This window comes from Malus domestica, chromosome 06, assembly GCF_042453785.1.
Source record: "Malus domestica chromosome 06, GDT2T_hap1".
Classification (NCBI taxonomy): domain Eukaryota; kingdom Viridiplantae; phylum Streptophyta; class Magnoliopsida; order Rosales; family Rosaceae; genus Malus; species Malus domestica.
The window spans coordinates 26,469,881-26,485,624 of NC_091666.1; the positions used below are offsets into that span (position 1 = coordinate 26,469,881).

At 33.6% G+C, this 15,744-nt stretch overlaps 1 protein-coding gene across 2 annotated transcripts; it reads left to right on the forward strand.

The window, feature by feature from the left end:
* Positions 1 to 2,561: 2,561 nt before the first annotated feature.
* LOC103437493 (transcription factor bHLH137) lies at positions 2,562 to 5,945 on the forward strand. 2 transcript variants are annotated; one of them, XM_029103800.2, is made up of 8 exons: positions 2,562 to 3,473; positions 3,611 to 3,796; positions 3,919 to 3,984; positions 4,092 to 4,160; positions 4,271 to 4,354; positions 4,542 to 4,739; positions 5,014 to 5,151; positions 5,607 to 5,945. In XM_029103800.2, exons 1-7 carry the CDS (start codon positions 3,084 to 3,086, stop codon positions 5,107 to 5,109), a joined length of 1,089 nt encoding a protein of 362 aa, XP_028959633.2. In that variant the 5' UTR covers positions 2,562 to 3,083; the 3' UTR covers positions 5,110 to 5,151; positions 5,607 to 5,945. The 2 variants fall into 2 exon arrangements, with proteins under 2 accessions (XP_028959633.2, XP_070680129.1); XM_070824028.1 differs by having other exon boundaries at positions 5,703 to 5,945.
* Positions 5,946 to 15,744: the final 9,799 nt, after the last annotated feature.

A 15,744-nucleotide genomic window follows, 5' to 3' on the forward strand; every position in this document is an offset into this window, starting at 1 on the left:
TCTTTGTCTCATCGAGAAGTATGATTTTCGTTTTTGAATCACTTGATTTTGTTGAGTATTGAAGAAGTTATGAACGTTTAAAATTTAACCAATTTTCGGCGAGTTTTCTAGTTTTCGTTCGTACCAGTCAATTTTGAGGCTATTTTTCGGCCATCTCTGGCAACCATTGGACTTCGAAATAGGTATAATATTATTCTACACTTTCCTATCTTCATTTTGATATATTATGGATTGAATTTGATTAAGAAACTATTGAGTTATGAAGCTTTGAAAATTGCCCAAATTTCCGGCCAAGAGCGCCGGGACACTTAACGGAATGACCAAAATGATGGATGGTGGACAATCTCAGGGACCACTTTTATCGATTTGGAATCTCAGGGACCAAAGTGATGAGTAATGCAAATCTCAGAAACTATTTTGGCGATTTACCCTTTGTATAATAAAGGCAAGGCTCACCAACACTTGTACAACAATTGTAGAAAACTGTAATTGTGAAACGGTTATTTTTTATTTGGTAAAATGTTGATTGTGCATTTTATCCGTTGCTGAGGACAAGGGACCACTGTTATAATATAAAAATAAAACAAAATGAAGGAAAAACAAGGCCATGATTAGAAAATCTGAACAAATGAAGGCCCTTCATGGCAGTGTATGCATGGCACAGAGAGCTCCTAAAAATACCTTACAATTCACGAACCCAGTCCATGATGACGATGGTGATGCTTTTTTCAATTTACATGCAGAAAGAGAAGTGAACGCGAAAACACAGAGCTTCCCCTCAGGGCCTCTCAATTTCTACAAATCGTACTTCCAAAGTTGAAGCCAAAAGAGCAAGCAAAAGAACCCTAAGACTTTTACGTGACATGTATACGTACCTACCTGTGCACTCTGGTTCATGCGCTTTGCTTTTAATCGCCAAAAGGCATTCTATGTTGTGATTCTTCTAAAACTACCAAACTATTTTAATCTACATGGGAAGGACATTTAAATTGATGAATATAGTGCAAGAAGGTATAGTGTTTTAATCAATTGACTTAATTCACATGTGATTTTTTTAAAGATCTTTTAAGTAATGAGTCACATTACATTTTTCATTAACAATGTTCTGAAAATCGCAAAACGGTAGTTGGTGGCGGAAAGAAAAATCACAATTGTTTTAGTGCCTATGCCTCATTTTAGAACACTCAATAAGTGGAGATGATGCTCACTTTTAGTTGTTAGAGTTATGTAGTTTACTTAAACTTGCAACTAAGGATGATCAAATCTTAAATATATCAACATGTGACGGCTGTACATGTGGCCCAACTGTCATGCAAAAATGCCTGTCAAACGACAATGTGACAATCTTGATCGACCGGCAATGCAAAAATAGGGTAACCACAAGTGCGGCTAACCGCTGTAGAGATCGAAGGTTTTGTATGATCGAAGGTTTTGTATATTATTGTGTGTAGATGGACCAACACTAGGGAACCTAAATCTTTATCGGACATGGCCTAAACGATTAATGGGGGACCTTTAGTCTCCAAGGACATGCTCTAAGAATAGGGAACCTATAGCATTGACGGTGGTCATAATTACAGACCCATGTTTAATTTCTGGATAACAATATCACTGAGTGTATATTGGCTTATATAATGATTGACATGTCAAATGATACAAAAGAGTACCAGTACTCCTGTTTCCGAAAAAATTAAAGTTGTAATTTTCTTTTGAAGTCAAATTTCCGTTTTGTAAAAAGATAATGTTATTTACACATCTCTTTTTATTACTCACACGCTCTTGTTAATTTTTATTTATTGCTCTTCTTCAATTCGTTCATCCGATGGCTGAAAATTGAGACGGATGTATGAGAGGTGAAAATGAGTGTGTGGATAGTAACATCCCTTTGTAAAAATGTGTCTGCCATATACCCTGTGAGGCTATGACAGAGTTCAGCCATATATGATCTTGGTCAACTTATTAATGATCAAATTTGCGGAACTCTTATACAAATACAAATGTGTTTGTATCATTAGATTGACGGATCACCTTTCTCTATTAAGGTATGGATCAATACTGCATTGTTTAAAAAGTCTTCGAACACAATGCGAATCTATTGGAAGCTAAGGAACTTTTTCTTTCCAAATAGATGAACCCCAATATCTCAAAAAAGAAGCTAGGTACAATTGCAAGGATGAGGGGCTAGGAGTAGGAGAGGCATACGCTTTTGGTAGAACAAGAAAAAACATTGGACCATAATTTCAAGACAGAGGCAGGACTTCACCAAACTGAAAAATATCATCATAGCTAGCTCTTTAGCTCAAATAATTGTAGAAGAAAGAGAAGCAAATTAAGGGTGAATGCTCAGTGTTTCCCCTCTTTCTTATTTATTTATTTTGTCATTGATGACACCCGTCGATCGGTTGCTATTAGTTTCTGACTGCATAGTGCGATTGTTTCTGCTCATGTACATGGACATTTTTATTTTATATCACATTTAACCAAGTAGCCGGTACAAAAGATGCCCCAGCTGGTACATACTATTTTCACATTTAACCAAATAGCCAGCACAAAAGATGCCCATGATTTACAGAATATGATTTAAATAAAAAAATCTCTCTAACATTACTCTTAAATAATATATAGCCATAGTTGATAATATAAGCTTAAATCCTTATCAGCCATTCGTCTTTTTTTGTTTCTCTTTTATTTTATTTTCTTTTCTTTTCATACACAACTGTATGTATATTTATGTAGAGAGAGAGAAATAAGAAAGAAAGGGATTGATGAGATAAGATTGGTGTAGAGAAAACATTTGCATGCGAATGAGTTACCGAAAGATTTTATACACCTTTCGGATGTGTCTCCCTTCTCTCCACTCCCCCCTCCTCATCTTTATATGAGCCACTTCCCACTTAGTTTCTCACAGAAAACCCACCTTTCTTGACTTGCTTTTCTCTCTCTACATCTCGTCTCTCCCTCCCTCTCTCTCTCTCTCTCTCTCTCTCTCTCTCTCTCTGTGTCTTCCGTATATCACTTTCTTTCATATAACACTCTACCATTTTTCCAAATTTTCAAAAGCTCTCTGTCCAGATATAGTATACATGGCAGCCTTTTCATACCAAAATCTCCACCACCTTTCTCTCCTTGACTCAATTTTCTTGCCCAACGCTCCTACTACCAATAGCATCAACACTGACAGTAACTTCTCTCAATCTTTTTACCCATCTGAGCCTTTAACCCAGGAAATTCAAGCTGATAATAATTCAAGAGCTGTTGAAAGCAGCTGCACTATGGATCATAGCTCTACTAAGGTTGCTTTTAGTGACAATGAGAATGATCCTTCTGTGACCAAAAACAAGAGCACAGAGTCCTCAACTGTTGTGGACGTGGATAGGATTGAAATTGGTGATCAGGTCACTCAGAAAGTGACTCCTATGGGCAAGAAGAGAAAATCCAGCACTGGATCATCCTTCAATTCTGCTCAATCCAAGGTATTTTCATAATCTATTATATATACATGTATATAGACGACCCATTTCTTAGCAGGGATCCCGCTTTATTGTAGCAAAAAATCTTAATTTGTAGGAATTTGTGGGGTGGGGTGTTTAATGGTGCTGTGTTCCATTAGGGTACTAAAGAGCAGAAGGGAAAGAAGCAAAAGAAGATTGATGGCGGTACCAAGAAAGATGAGGAAAAGAAGATTAAATCAGATGAAGAAGACCAGGTGAAAGTAAGAGAAGGACCTCCAACTGGCTACATTCATGTTAGAGCAAGGAGGGGTCAGGCTACAGATAGTCACAGCCTTGCAGAAAGGGTACACAAAATATGAAATTTCATTAAACATGCCCAACAGTTTATAATGTCCCAAAATTGCTATTGTGCCCACCATTTTATTATATCTGATAATTGTGTATTCTTTTTTTCTCTATTTCTTAGGTAAGAAGACAGAAAATTAGTGAGAGGATGAAGATGTTGCAAAGACTTGTTCCTGGCTGTGACAAGGTGGAACACCAGCTGCTCTCTCTTGCTTACTTGCCTTTACCCTATATGTATATATTATGTAATTTTCCTGACTAGATTCATCTGATTGGTTTTTTAAAATAAATTAGATAACTGGAAGGGCAGTCATGCTGGATGAAATTATCAATTATGTTCAGTCCCTACAAAATCAAGTGGAGGTACTGTTTGAAAGATATGTAATATCCACACACATGTTAATTTATTATCTTTATTGAATATTTGATTTAACCAATTTTTTTTCTAATTTTTTTTTCTTTTTCTTTTTCAGTTCCTCTCGGTGAAACTTGATTCTTTGAATCCAATGTTCTACGACTTTGGAATCGACATTGGTGCTTTGGTGGTCAAACCAGAGGTACATAGTAAAAAAGGATCAATTATGTTCAGTCCCACGTCACAATGTTTTCAAACATGGGAATGAAAATCTTCAATTCTTATCTCATGGGAATAGAGACACGAGATTTTCTTTGTCGAAAAATCTAATTCACGAACCAAAAAGTACTAATGTAATAACAATTTGGTTTTTATTGTTTTCCATGCAGAGATTGTGTAGCACGGAATCACCATATCAATCTGTGCCACAATGCAACCCAACACAGCCAACACCTTTTGCTGATACATCCACCAACATCACCGCCACCACTGCCGTTGCCGCTGCCGCTGCCACCACAAATAACAACTGTCCTTTTCTAGACAGTTCAGCTTCACTTCTACTTCAAAGGCCAAATACCTTCTTTCAGGTATATATTTCTGACCTAATTTGTTAACCCAATTTCAATTTACCCTTTTAAAAGGGAACTTTAATGAAAAGCACCCGGTACTGTTCACTTTAACGAAAAACCACATTTTTACACTAAAAAGTCAATCATGATACTATTCACTTTACCCTTTATTTTGTCCTTATCATTAAAACTCAAAGTTTTCAAGCCCTTGAACAAATGTATTTCAATGAATTATTTGTTAATATTATTTCTCTAACCTGGAAGTTCATGGCAAAACATATATCATTTTCAGGACGGTGAGAGCTTGTTGTGGGATGTGGAAGATCAAAGACAAAGCTTTCTTAATCCATCTGGTTTCAGCAACAGCAACTTGTGTTCTTTCAATTAATTACAAGGCAAAAAAGCTGCCCCTCAAGCATACCAGCATATGGTTGGCTCTCATTTCCTGTCTCGTACTAAAAAAAACAAGTACATAATTATACACAAATTGATAAGATAACTAGTTAAATCAATTTAAACAAGTACCATGTACTTGTGTTTATTAATTAATTGTTTGAAACTTCTATTATACTCCGATGATTAGATATTGGTCATTGAATTCTTGATGAATGATCCGATTGCCAAAATCCTTGTGTAAAGAAAACCGAAGCGTACCCTAATTTTGTATAGGAGTGTGATATTTACACACCGCATTTTATTTCTCACACATCTTTTTAATTTTCGATCATCGAATTGGATGAATTGAAGAAGATTAACGGACATAAATTATCAAGGATGTATGAGAAGTAATATAAAGTGTGTGTCGCACACCCTTTTTGTATATTGTCCACCTTGTTGACTCATATAACTTGGAAAGCTCTCTTCTTTTTTCATTGGTCTTTCCAGTTTGTGAGGAGACAACAAGAAAGCAGCCAAAACAGAGAAAAAGAAAACCCAAACATGGAAAATGAATCAAAGGCTTAAGGTTGTTTTTTTAATCAGTTTCATTGGAGTCGGAGCTTGGAACATGAATAAAGGGAAGCAAGGAATACCAGTGGATGCAGAAGAACACAGAGAACGACAGATAGCAACCGACCAAAAAAAGACCATATCTTTTTCAAGATCACTTTGCCTTATTTTAAGCAATGCACAAATTCCAAAGTAGCCTAGCTGGAATTTTAATATGTAAAAACAGAATATATATGACCGTTTAATGTATTTGACCAATTCCTGTGGTTTCAGCTATTCTAGTTATTTCAGTTATTTTTTAACCTTCGTTTTTGTGGTGCGTGAATTGAGAAAGTAAAACCATAAAAGTAGGGTTGTTTGATTCTGTTGCTGTAGGTTAGTAGTTCGACATGACTGGTTATGCAGTTGTATGTGGAATTTTTTGGTATTATTTTGGCTTTATTGTGAGACTCACGCTTCTCTGAGGACGTGAGGTTAATTCCCCCTATCCATCGACGTAAACGTAACGGTTATAGGCAGCAGAAGCATCTGTTGAATGGAACAGTCTCCCTTTCAAATTTTCTTTCCCTCCCTTTCATTATTTGAACGATCACGATTAAGGTACGTAAAAATCTTGTGCTCACTTATTTATAGGGAAAGAAAAAAAAAATGAGAGAGGAGGGGAGAAATTTTAGAAAAAAGAGAATCATACTCCTTGTTGAACATAACTGACCTACATCTTATTGACCTAAAAAAAAAAAAACATAAGATGCAGATTGACTGGTATTTATTAGGCTAAATATTTATGCATTCTCGATTTAAAAGTGACAAAATTGTTATAATGTAGGTATACTTTAATGCCTTTGAGAGGGCGGGCAAAGAAGCAAACTAGTGTCCACATACGAGCTAGCTTGAAGTCATCATTATAAGTTTTTTTTTTATACGACATATGGCCGATACTGTGGGAATGAGAGAAATGGAATTCAAGACATCGGATATAAGTGATGTAAAACCATTTTGTGAATGACAATGAATTATGCCGAGAATAAATGAGGGAATAATTGATTTGGCAATCAAGTTAATGAAATCTCTAGGATTCTTGGTGCCTGAAGGAAATAAACATATTGGAGTCCTAAATAACTGCGATCAATTATGAACCTTTGTTAAGTAAATAAAAGGAATAAGAGTCATGATGAGACTCTAATTGATTATATATGATTTGGGTTTATATTCTTTCTAATAATATGGAGGAATTTGTTGAAACCCTAGCTATATAACCTAAGAGCAGTCCCTGCTTCCATACCAACTGAAACTCACGAAAACTACAAGCCTATTTCGATAGTAATGGTAGAGTTCATTGAGAGGTACTAAAAGTTGAAGACTACTTGTACTTTCTTTGCAAGGATCAATGGCTTCATCTTCATAATCACGTGTTTCATATTATACAGATAAGTTTAATATAATTAGTCAATCTTTATTTTAAATTGATTTGATTTGTTCGTGATCATAATGTCTTGTTGTGATTTTAGAATACATCTTATAAGTGAATCTCTTAACCAATTGAGTATTTTAATCAATGTTGATAATATTTAAGACATTTCTTCAAAATCAATGTTCGAGAGCCTTAATGTTGCTCCTGTCAAGTAAATTTCATAAACCCGCACACTGCTTGGAAGTGATTGGTAAGAATTCGAGTGACTCTGTTCATACAATTTTGCAGAGGACCACATTCATTGATGTCTTTGAATTGTTCAGGTCATATGACAGTGATATGCTGGGTTGCAATTAAATGATTTTACCAAATAGACCAAGCAAGAAATAATTGTTCTGGTAGTAACTGAATCTAAGAAGTTAACAGCCCCAAGAAACATGGCAGACTTTATTGAAATTAGTGTTTAAAATATTTACGAAATTGTCGATAATTAAATATTTTCATAAATTTGCATTTTCATATTTTAACATAAATACAAAACTCAATCATCGATATATATGTTATGCACAGATTTTACACACAAGCAAATTCAATCATCCCTTAAAATAAGACATCTCATACAATGATATATTTTAGAATTTCTCTTAACTTGTAACAAAAAAAAAGAAGAGGAAGAAAAATTATTAATGCAGATAATATCTGATATTGGGCTCCCATACTATCTTGCAGTTAATATTTGGTCACCTATTATGAAATAAAAACCAAATATTACACTTGAATTAATTATAATCATTGGTTGAGTTGAGTTACTAATTTACGATATATGGCCCAGTAAATAGCAGATATCCATAAATATAATTAGTGACAAATAGCTTAGTTTTGGAAATTCTCCTTTTTAAAAATGGATACATGCTTAAGTTACGTTGGTTCTAAATATATGGTGGAAGACAATGCATGTGGTTTTTGTGTTCGACCTGCTTTTTACGTTGACCCACATGTTGTATTGTTAGTGGCAATTAGTCGGACACATCCAGTCTACTTGCATTGTTTCACCTCAATAAGAATTGCATATCCTTTGTCGGACACATCCAGTCTACTTGCATAGTTTCACCTCAATAAGAATTGCATATCCTTTAGGAAGAAAGTTAGGGTTTCACTATAAAATTAATTTGCAGTATGAAAGAATAGTTCAACTCTTCTAAATTCTTGCATGGTTTGGTCCTTTAACGATGTGGAACTTACTTCTCTTATTGCCAATTAATTTTATGGTGAAACTTCAACATGCTTCATGATATAAGAGCATGTTGGCCTACTTGTGAAGCCTAGCTAATAGTCACACCGACTTTACGTCATCCAATTTGTATTGTCCACGTGTTAAACTTGAAAATTTAACACAATTGAGAGTGTGGGTGAGAATGCGAGAACAAAGTCCCATATCACTTAGGGACCAAACCATGCAATAACTTAAAAGAAGTTGAACTCTTCCTCATATTATCATTTGGTTTTATAGTGGAATCTCAACTTTCTTTACTTCTAAAACACACCAAACTTCAAACACAGTTAATTAATTAACAGCATTCACCTACAAGACGTTTTGTGGTGTTCTCCCAATATATTTTGTATCGGAAAAGGCGCGTATAGTTTTGCAGGCCGGTTCCAAAAAGAGAATAAAACTAAACTATTGTTTGGCAATTATGTTGTTCAATATTTGTCCCGACTTCCAGTCCCATCTCTTGAAGTTGTGGAACATGGTGACGACTAGAATCAAACTGATGGATGAATCCAAACTTTGATTATTGCTTTTAATTACATTTTTTTTATCTTTCACAGGTGTTCATGAATATAAATAGAAAAAGCATGATATATATGTTTAATTTATATGACATTAGTTGGTGTATTATTTAATGTGAAAATTGATGTATACAAGGAATATTCAATGAGATAAATTCATTAATTGACTTGGCATGTACACTGCATATCACTTGCCACATCAAATAAGAGCTCGTTTGGATGTGCTTTTAAAATAACCGACAGCGCTTTTGGTAAAAATGTTTTTAGAACTAATCTTTGGTAAAAATGCAAGTAAATTCTGGAAAAACACTTAAAGTGCTTCTTGGAAGAAGCACATAATTGGTGCTTCTTGCAAAAAGCACTTTAAGTGCTTTTGGAATCTAAAAACATTTTCTCTAAAAACGTTTTCAATCATTTTAAAAGTACATCCAAACAAACTCTAATACACCAATATGTAAAAATGTCGCCTCCGTAACATTTTTGTGCTTATCCCCAATCCGAGGGGATCGCTACCCACCCTCCCTCCAATATTTTGCCACGTTTTTATTTAACAAACTATGGTTATCTATGCATTTTAATTTCACATTCTCATCTAGTCCTTTATTTGTTTCATGAGCTTGCATGTGTATCAATTGGATAAGGCGGCCCACGGGCGCCGCGCGGGGGGGGGGGGGGGTGGTTGGTGTGGTGTGAAGAAATGAGGTGGAGAGGGAGTTTGTGTTAAGAGACAATGGATTATTTGTGGAGCTGCCAGCTGAGCCGCTTCTAATATTGATGAAATTTCCAACTTCCCAAGTGCTCCAAGTGCATGCATATCAATGACTGATGGGTCTGCATTTTAGCATTTCATGAAAATTCACACGTTGATTTCACATGCATTCTCTCTATTCTTTCAGTCTCCAAGTACCGTTTGTTGGTTATTTACTTTATTTTATTAAAGATTCAAAACTTTATGTATTATTATTTTAAATGAAAATATGAAAAGTCATATCCATTAGAGAAGTCATGTCTTTTATTAAGGGATATGTAGAGTTTTATAAATAGTGAACTCCTTAAACAGAACAAAGGGGTTAAAATATATTCAAATGTCTTCATTCTCTCCCTACTACAATACTCATATAATCCTTATAATCTTTCTACTCATCTTGATCATCAATGGGCAATTGATCACTACTTCACACTCCGTCTACCGTAATCGTGCTTATGGATTAGACACTTTGTGATATTCAAGGGTTGTATCTTGGAGTTATAGATAGCCGTTATTACTGGCATGTAGGGAGGCGTCTACGGCTTTAGGACAGTGACAACACGCATCTCTTGATATCACATGCTAGATCATTCTTTACCTTTTCCTTTTTACTGCTTTATTTATTGATATATGTGTTTGATGCATTTGGGTATTATCTAATTAATTGAATTTACATGTGTATGATGATCATAATAATTTACTTTTATCCTACACCGTTTTCATTCTAATATTTAGTCATATATATGTTGTCTCTCTGTTTTTTATGTTTTTCACGGTCTTGTTCTTTTGGTTCTGGATGTCATTATTTGTGTTTGTGTTTGAGATGTACTAATTGCAATATTACCTGATACAGATTTTTGAACATGACGTTAGAATGATAGCTTTATGTTTAGAATTTGGTTGTTTATATTTTTTAAGGACCTTTTATTGTTTTAAATTTCGTCTCTTCTCCTAATAATTCTTAACTTCGCCATTATCTGCAGTAAGAACAAAATTTTACAATAAAGTTCACGCCCGCCCCATAGCAGAAAAAGAAAAGGAATAACTACCCCATACCAAAGGAACAATACATCAACGAGGCTGATTGTATATCACATTTGTTGGAAAATATTATTATTTAGATTTATTTTAATGTTTGGTATTTTGGGTTTAACCCGTTAGTATTAGGGTTTCGTTTCCTTGCCTATTAGGGTTAGGTTATATATATATATATATGGTACTTTGTAACTCTATAGAATAACAAGTTATTCACAATGTAGTCTCTTAGGTTTTTTTGTAGCCGTTCCAGCATTCTCGTTTGTTTAATAATATTTCTATTATTCTTGTTATTCTTGTTCGTTGCGCACTCTGATATTCAACTTGGTATCAGAGTGGGTATCAATTTGATTATTCTTGTTATTCGATCCTTAGGGTTCAATCCGTTCTCATGGGTATCAATTTGTTTGCCTTTGTCGTTGTTCGTTTTAGATTTGTTAGTTGATATTGATTGTTTGCAAGGAAAAGACAAATGAAAGAGAAAAAAAAAAGAAGGTTTTGCTTGCAAAGGAGAAGATCCCCTAGCAAATAAAAAAGGGAAAGAAGGAGAAAAGAAGAGAAAAAAAAAAACCACAGAAAGGAAAAAGAAGGAAGAAGGTGCGATGTTGTACCTCTTCGCCCATAAGAAAGAGAAAAAAGAAGGAAAAAGAAAAAAAAATTGTTTGGAGTTTTTGAGGCCCCCACACGGGCAAAGAAAAAAATATGTTTTTTTGTTTGTTTGCTCAGGTTTGTTTGGAAGCTCGCAATTGGCATTGGCATCGGTATTGATATTGATATTGGTATGGGTATTGGTATTGGTATTGGTATTGATATTGGTATTCGCTTTGGCATTGGCATTGGTATTGGTATTGGTATTGGTATTGGTATTGGTATTGATATTGGTATTCACATTGGTATTGATATTGGTATTCACATTGGCATTGGTATGCATCGGCATCGACATTGGCACTGGAATTTGGAGTCTTGCATCCACATCTACTTTGGCAAACTCATATCTTGTACCGCCATGAGTTTGACGGGAGGTGTTGGAAAATATTATTATTTAGATTTATTTTAATGTTTGGTATTTTGGGCTTAGCCCGTTAGTATTAGGGTTTCGTTTCCTTGCCTATTAGGGTTAGGTTAGTTATATATATATATGGTACTTTGTAACTCTATAGAATAACAAGTTATTCACAATGTAGTCTCTTAGATTTTTTGTAGCCGTTTCGGCATTCTCATTTGTTTAATAGTATTTCTATTATTCTTGTTAATCTTGTTCGTTGCGTACTTTGATATTCAACTACATCTTCCACCTATCCTAGCTTCTATCTTATTACAAGCACTATAGTATTACGTTCTTCAATTTTGTTATAGGACATCTCGGTTTTTTTTCCTTTTCTTTTCTGCTATGGTGGGGGCATTTGTTGTTTTTTATTTTTTTAAATAAACGATGTTATCTACACTAAAACGGTGATGCATTTATTTTTAAATTTTGTTCTTACAGCAGACTATAGGAATGAGGACTGGTTGAGAAAAATTAAAGATTGCAATCAATTATTAATTAAGGAGAGAGAATAAAAAAAAGAAGAAATGGTAAATTTTATTATTTTTAATTCATTTAATTAGTTTTTCTTTTCACAAAAATTTTTATTAAATGCATAGGTAATAATAGGTTATTAAATAGACATGTGGCACTACTTAGTACTGCGGTATAAGGTATTCTTCTTTACCTTTAAGTGAGAGGTTTCATGTTCGATTCTCGCTAAAAGTGCATTTGAACCAGATTATTGTTAACCTATTGTGAGACTTAGCGCACTCCCCCACCCCTTAATGCAGCTATAATATTGTTTGTTTAGAAAAAGAAAAAAAAATATACACGTTACAAATTTTGGAGGGGTGAGCGAAAATGAACACACACACACACACACACACACATAGAGTGAGCAAAAATAAACTCATACACATACACACACACAAAGTAATGTTAGGTAGACCAACCTTTTAGATCATATTTGCAAATCACGTGATGTTATCCATAAATAGTAAGCACATTAATCAATATTTAAGTAATAATTCAATCATCAAGAATCATGTTATATGATATATAAAATTTGATCTAAACAATGATCACCCTAACATTGCCATTTTTATCGAATCATGATCCATCATCAAAGGAAATGTTGGCCTACAAAATTTAATTTTGTTTGGTATGCAAACCATTGCTCATTTGCCACTTGGCCAGCTGAAACAAGATAGCACTTCCACAAGGACAAGTAATCAGCTCGGAAAAGATTAACACCACACCAAAAATCTCAAACCAAACTTTGGATAATCTGAATCTTATTATCCTTAAGAACTAAGACATCAACGGAACCCTTTCATAATTCATTCATCTCATCTTTATAAAAGATGTAAATATGCGGGTTTCCCACTTTCGGCCCCAATAAAACAATATGATTAGTAATGTAATAAACATAACTTGATCGATTTTTTTTTTCGAAAAAATTAATATCCATTCATAGTTACTAATGTTCATTGACTGAAGTGTGTGGACTATGGAGGATATGAAAATGCTATAATAGTGTAGTCTTTGACAAAGTGGCGTGTGAGCCGCGTGCTACGCTAGACCTTTTGCATCTGCATTGGAGGGAGATAACGGATAGTCTGGGGGACAGTGAGCAGGGCCAGTGCAGGCAGTAGGTCGTTGCGGGAGAGACGCAACAGAGGTGGGTTAAGCCTCCTTTTTGTACTATTAAGGTAAACTGTGATGGGGCTTGGTGTAAGCAAACGAGTATGGGTGGCATTAGATGGGTTGCTAGGGATTTTGCTGGGATCTTTCAATGTGCACGAGGTATGGGAGATTTATTATGTGGCTCTAGTTTGATGGTGGAAGCAGAAGCGATGAGATCGGCTTTGATGGTTTGTGTGGAAAAGGGATTCAAGTTTTTGTTCAGTTGGAGACGGATTTGAAGGTCTTGGTGGAGATGCTAAATGGAGTCTTGGCTCCGGAGGCAGCAATGGAGGGTATCCTATGGAAAATTCTTCATATTCGACAACAATTGTGTTCTGTTGAGTTCTTATTCACTCCTCGTGCCTATAATGAGGCTGCACATCATGTGGCTTCTTTTGCCAAGCGTATGGGGGGCATCATTAATTTGTGGAATTGCTTTGAGCTAGAATGATTGTTTAATATTCTGTCTTCTGATGTAAACATTCCAATTTATCTTTAATAATATTTATTCTTCGACAAAAAAAAAATCTTATTAGTTTTCAAATTTTGATCAAAGTCCTTAGCATTAATGCAATAATGAATTTACATATCAGTTACATAATTTTTAAATAAAAATTAATAATTGAATTAGGATTTTAATACTCACATCTTTATTAAACTCCTAACTAATTTTCAATTAAAAAAAATTCAAAAAAAAAAAAATTAGAATAAGTTTGTAACCCTTAATTTTTTATAAAAAGGTTTTCAATTGTTTAATCTTATATGTACCTATCCATGTAATTTTTCAAATTTTTAATCTTAAAATGTACCCATTCTTAATTATACCAATTTGTTGTATGTAAAATGTACCCATTTTTTTATATAAAATCTATTCAATTTTTTTCTAATCCATTTTTAAACTTATATGGGTACATTATTTTTCTTGATTTGAGAATGTATCCATATCAAGTTTAATCAAAGAAATTTACTAATGTTATTAAGCCTAATATCTTTTTTTTTTTTTTGGTGTGGTTTTGAAGAATGTATCCATATTTTGATACAATAATTCTTTTATTTATTTTGATGAATGTACCCAAATTTATATACATACATATATATACACATACACACAATATATTGGAGAGTATAATTTATATTTTAATATTTTTAATCCCACAAATTATGAGTTTTTTATTTAAAATCTCATTAATATAAACAACTATAAATTTCAATTTTTAATTTTAAAGATATAGTAACCTACATAGATATACATTATCATATTAATTCAGGGACTTCGATAAATAATTGAAAACCAACAAAGTTTCAGTCAAAGAATATTGATAGTTAAGGACTGCATCCAAAATATCACTTTTTTTTCTTTACATTATAAACTCTGAATAAAACAGTAAAATATTATTTCGAAGTGAAAAATACTACAATGAGAAATTTGGCCTTGTCCATAGTTTTGCAAAGGCCGACTCACGAACTTTACACACGATGGTCTAAAACATAGTTAATTTGTATCAATTTTTGTGTTATCTATTTGAGTGTTGTAGTATAGTTGATTTGCTAGAATCTTACCTAAAGTATCCGTTTTAAATTTTAATGTAAACCGAATAAAGTTTAAAAATGTTAATTAATCTTGTGTATTCAATTGAGATTTTAAGAGTTTTTATTTTTTATTTTATAAATTTATGAGTATTCAATCAGGATTTTAAGTGACTCTTTGAAAGTCTAGGTATATTTAATTAGTATTTAAAGGATTTTATAACATTCTAAGTATAAATTCAATTAGAAATTGATTTTAAAGGATTTTAAAAGCTAGGGAATTCAAGGGAATTTGAGATATTTCGTAGTGTATTTTAAGCATTCTCTAATCTCACCTACCACTTAGTACTACGGTCTAGTGATATTCTTCTTCACTTGTAGATGAGAGGTCTTAGGTTCGCTTCTCGCCAAAGACAAATTTGAATCACATTATTGTTAGCCTATTATGAGACTTAACCCACTTCTACCCCTTATTGTAGATCACTCCCTTATTGTAGATAATATCGTTTGTTAAAATAAATAAAAAATAGAAATTCTCACCTCTCTCTTTGAAAATTTGAGTAAGTTCACTCAAAATATTACATAGTCTCTTAAAATCAACTTTTTAAACAATTGATGTTATCCACACTAAGGGAGAGGGGATGGGCTTAGTCTCATAATAGACTAAAGGGGGTGTATTCAATTGGGATTTTAAAGGATTTTAATTCTTTTAATGAATCTAGGGGTATTCAATTGAGATTTTAAATGATTCTCTGAAATTCTAGGTGTATTCAATTAGAATTTTAAGATAGTTTATTAAAATCCTTAGAAATCCAGGTGTATTCAATTAAGATTTTAAAGAAGTTTATAA

What these genes read in the sequence shown, in the direction of transcription:
- LOC103437493 (XM_029103800.2), top strand. Translation starts at nt 3,084, where the DNA reads ATGGCAGCCTTTTCATACCAAAATCTCCACCACCTTTCTCTCCTTGAC. An exon ending in TCAATTCTGCTCAATCCAAG is followed by an intron (nt 3,474 to 3,610) that starts GTATTTTCATAA and finishes GTGTTCCATTAG; the next exon opens with GGTACTAAAGAGCAGAAGGG. An exon ending in CTTTGGTGGTCAAACCAGAG is followed by an intron (nt 4,355 to 4,541) that starts GTACATAGTAAA and finishes TTTTCCATGCAG; the next exon opens with AGATTGTGTAGCACGGAATC.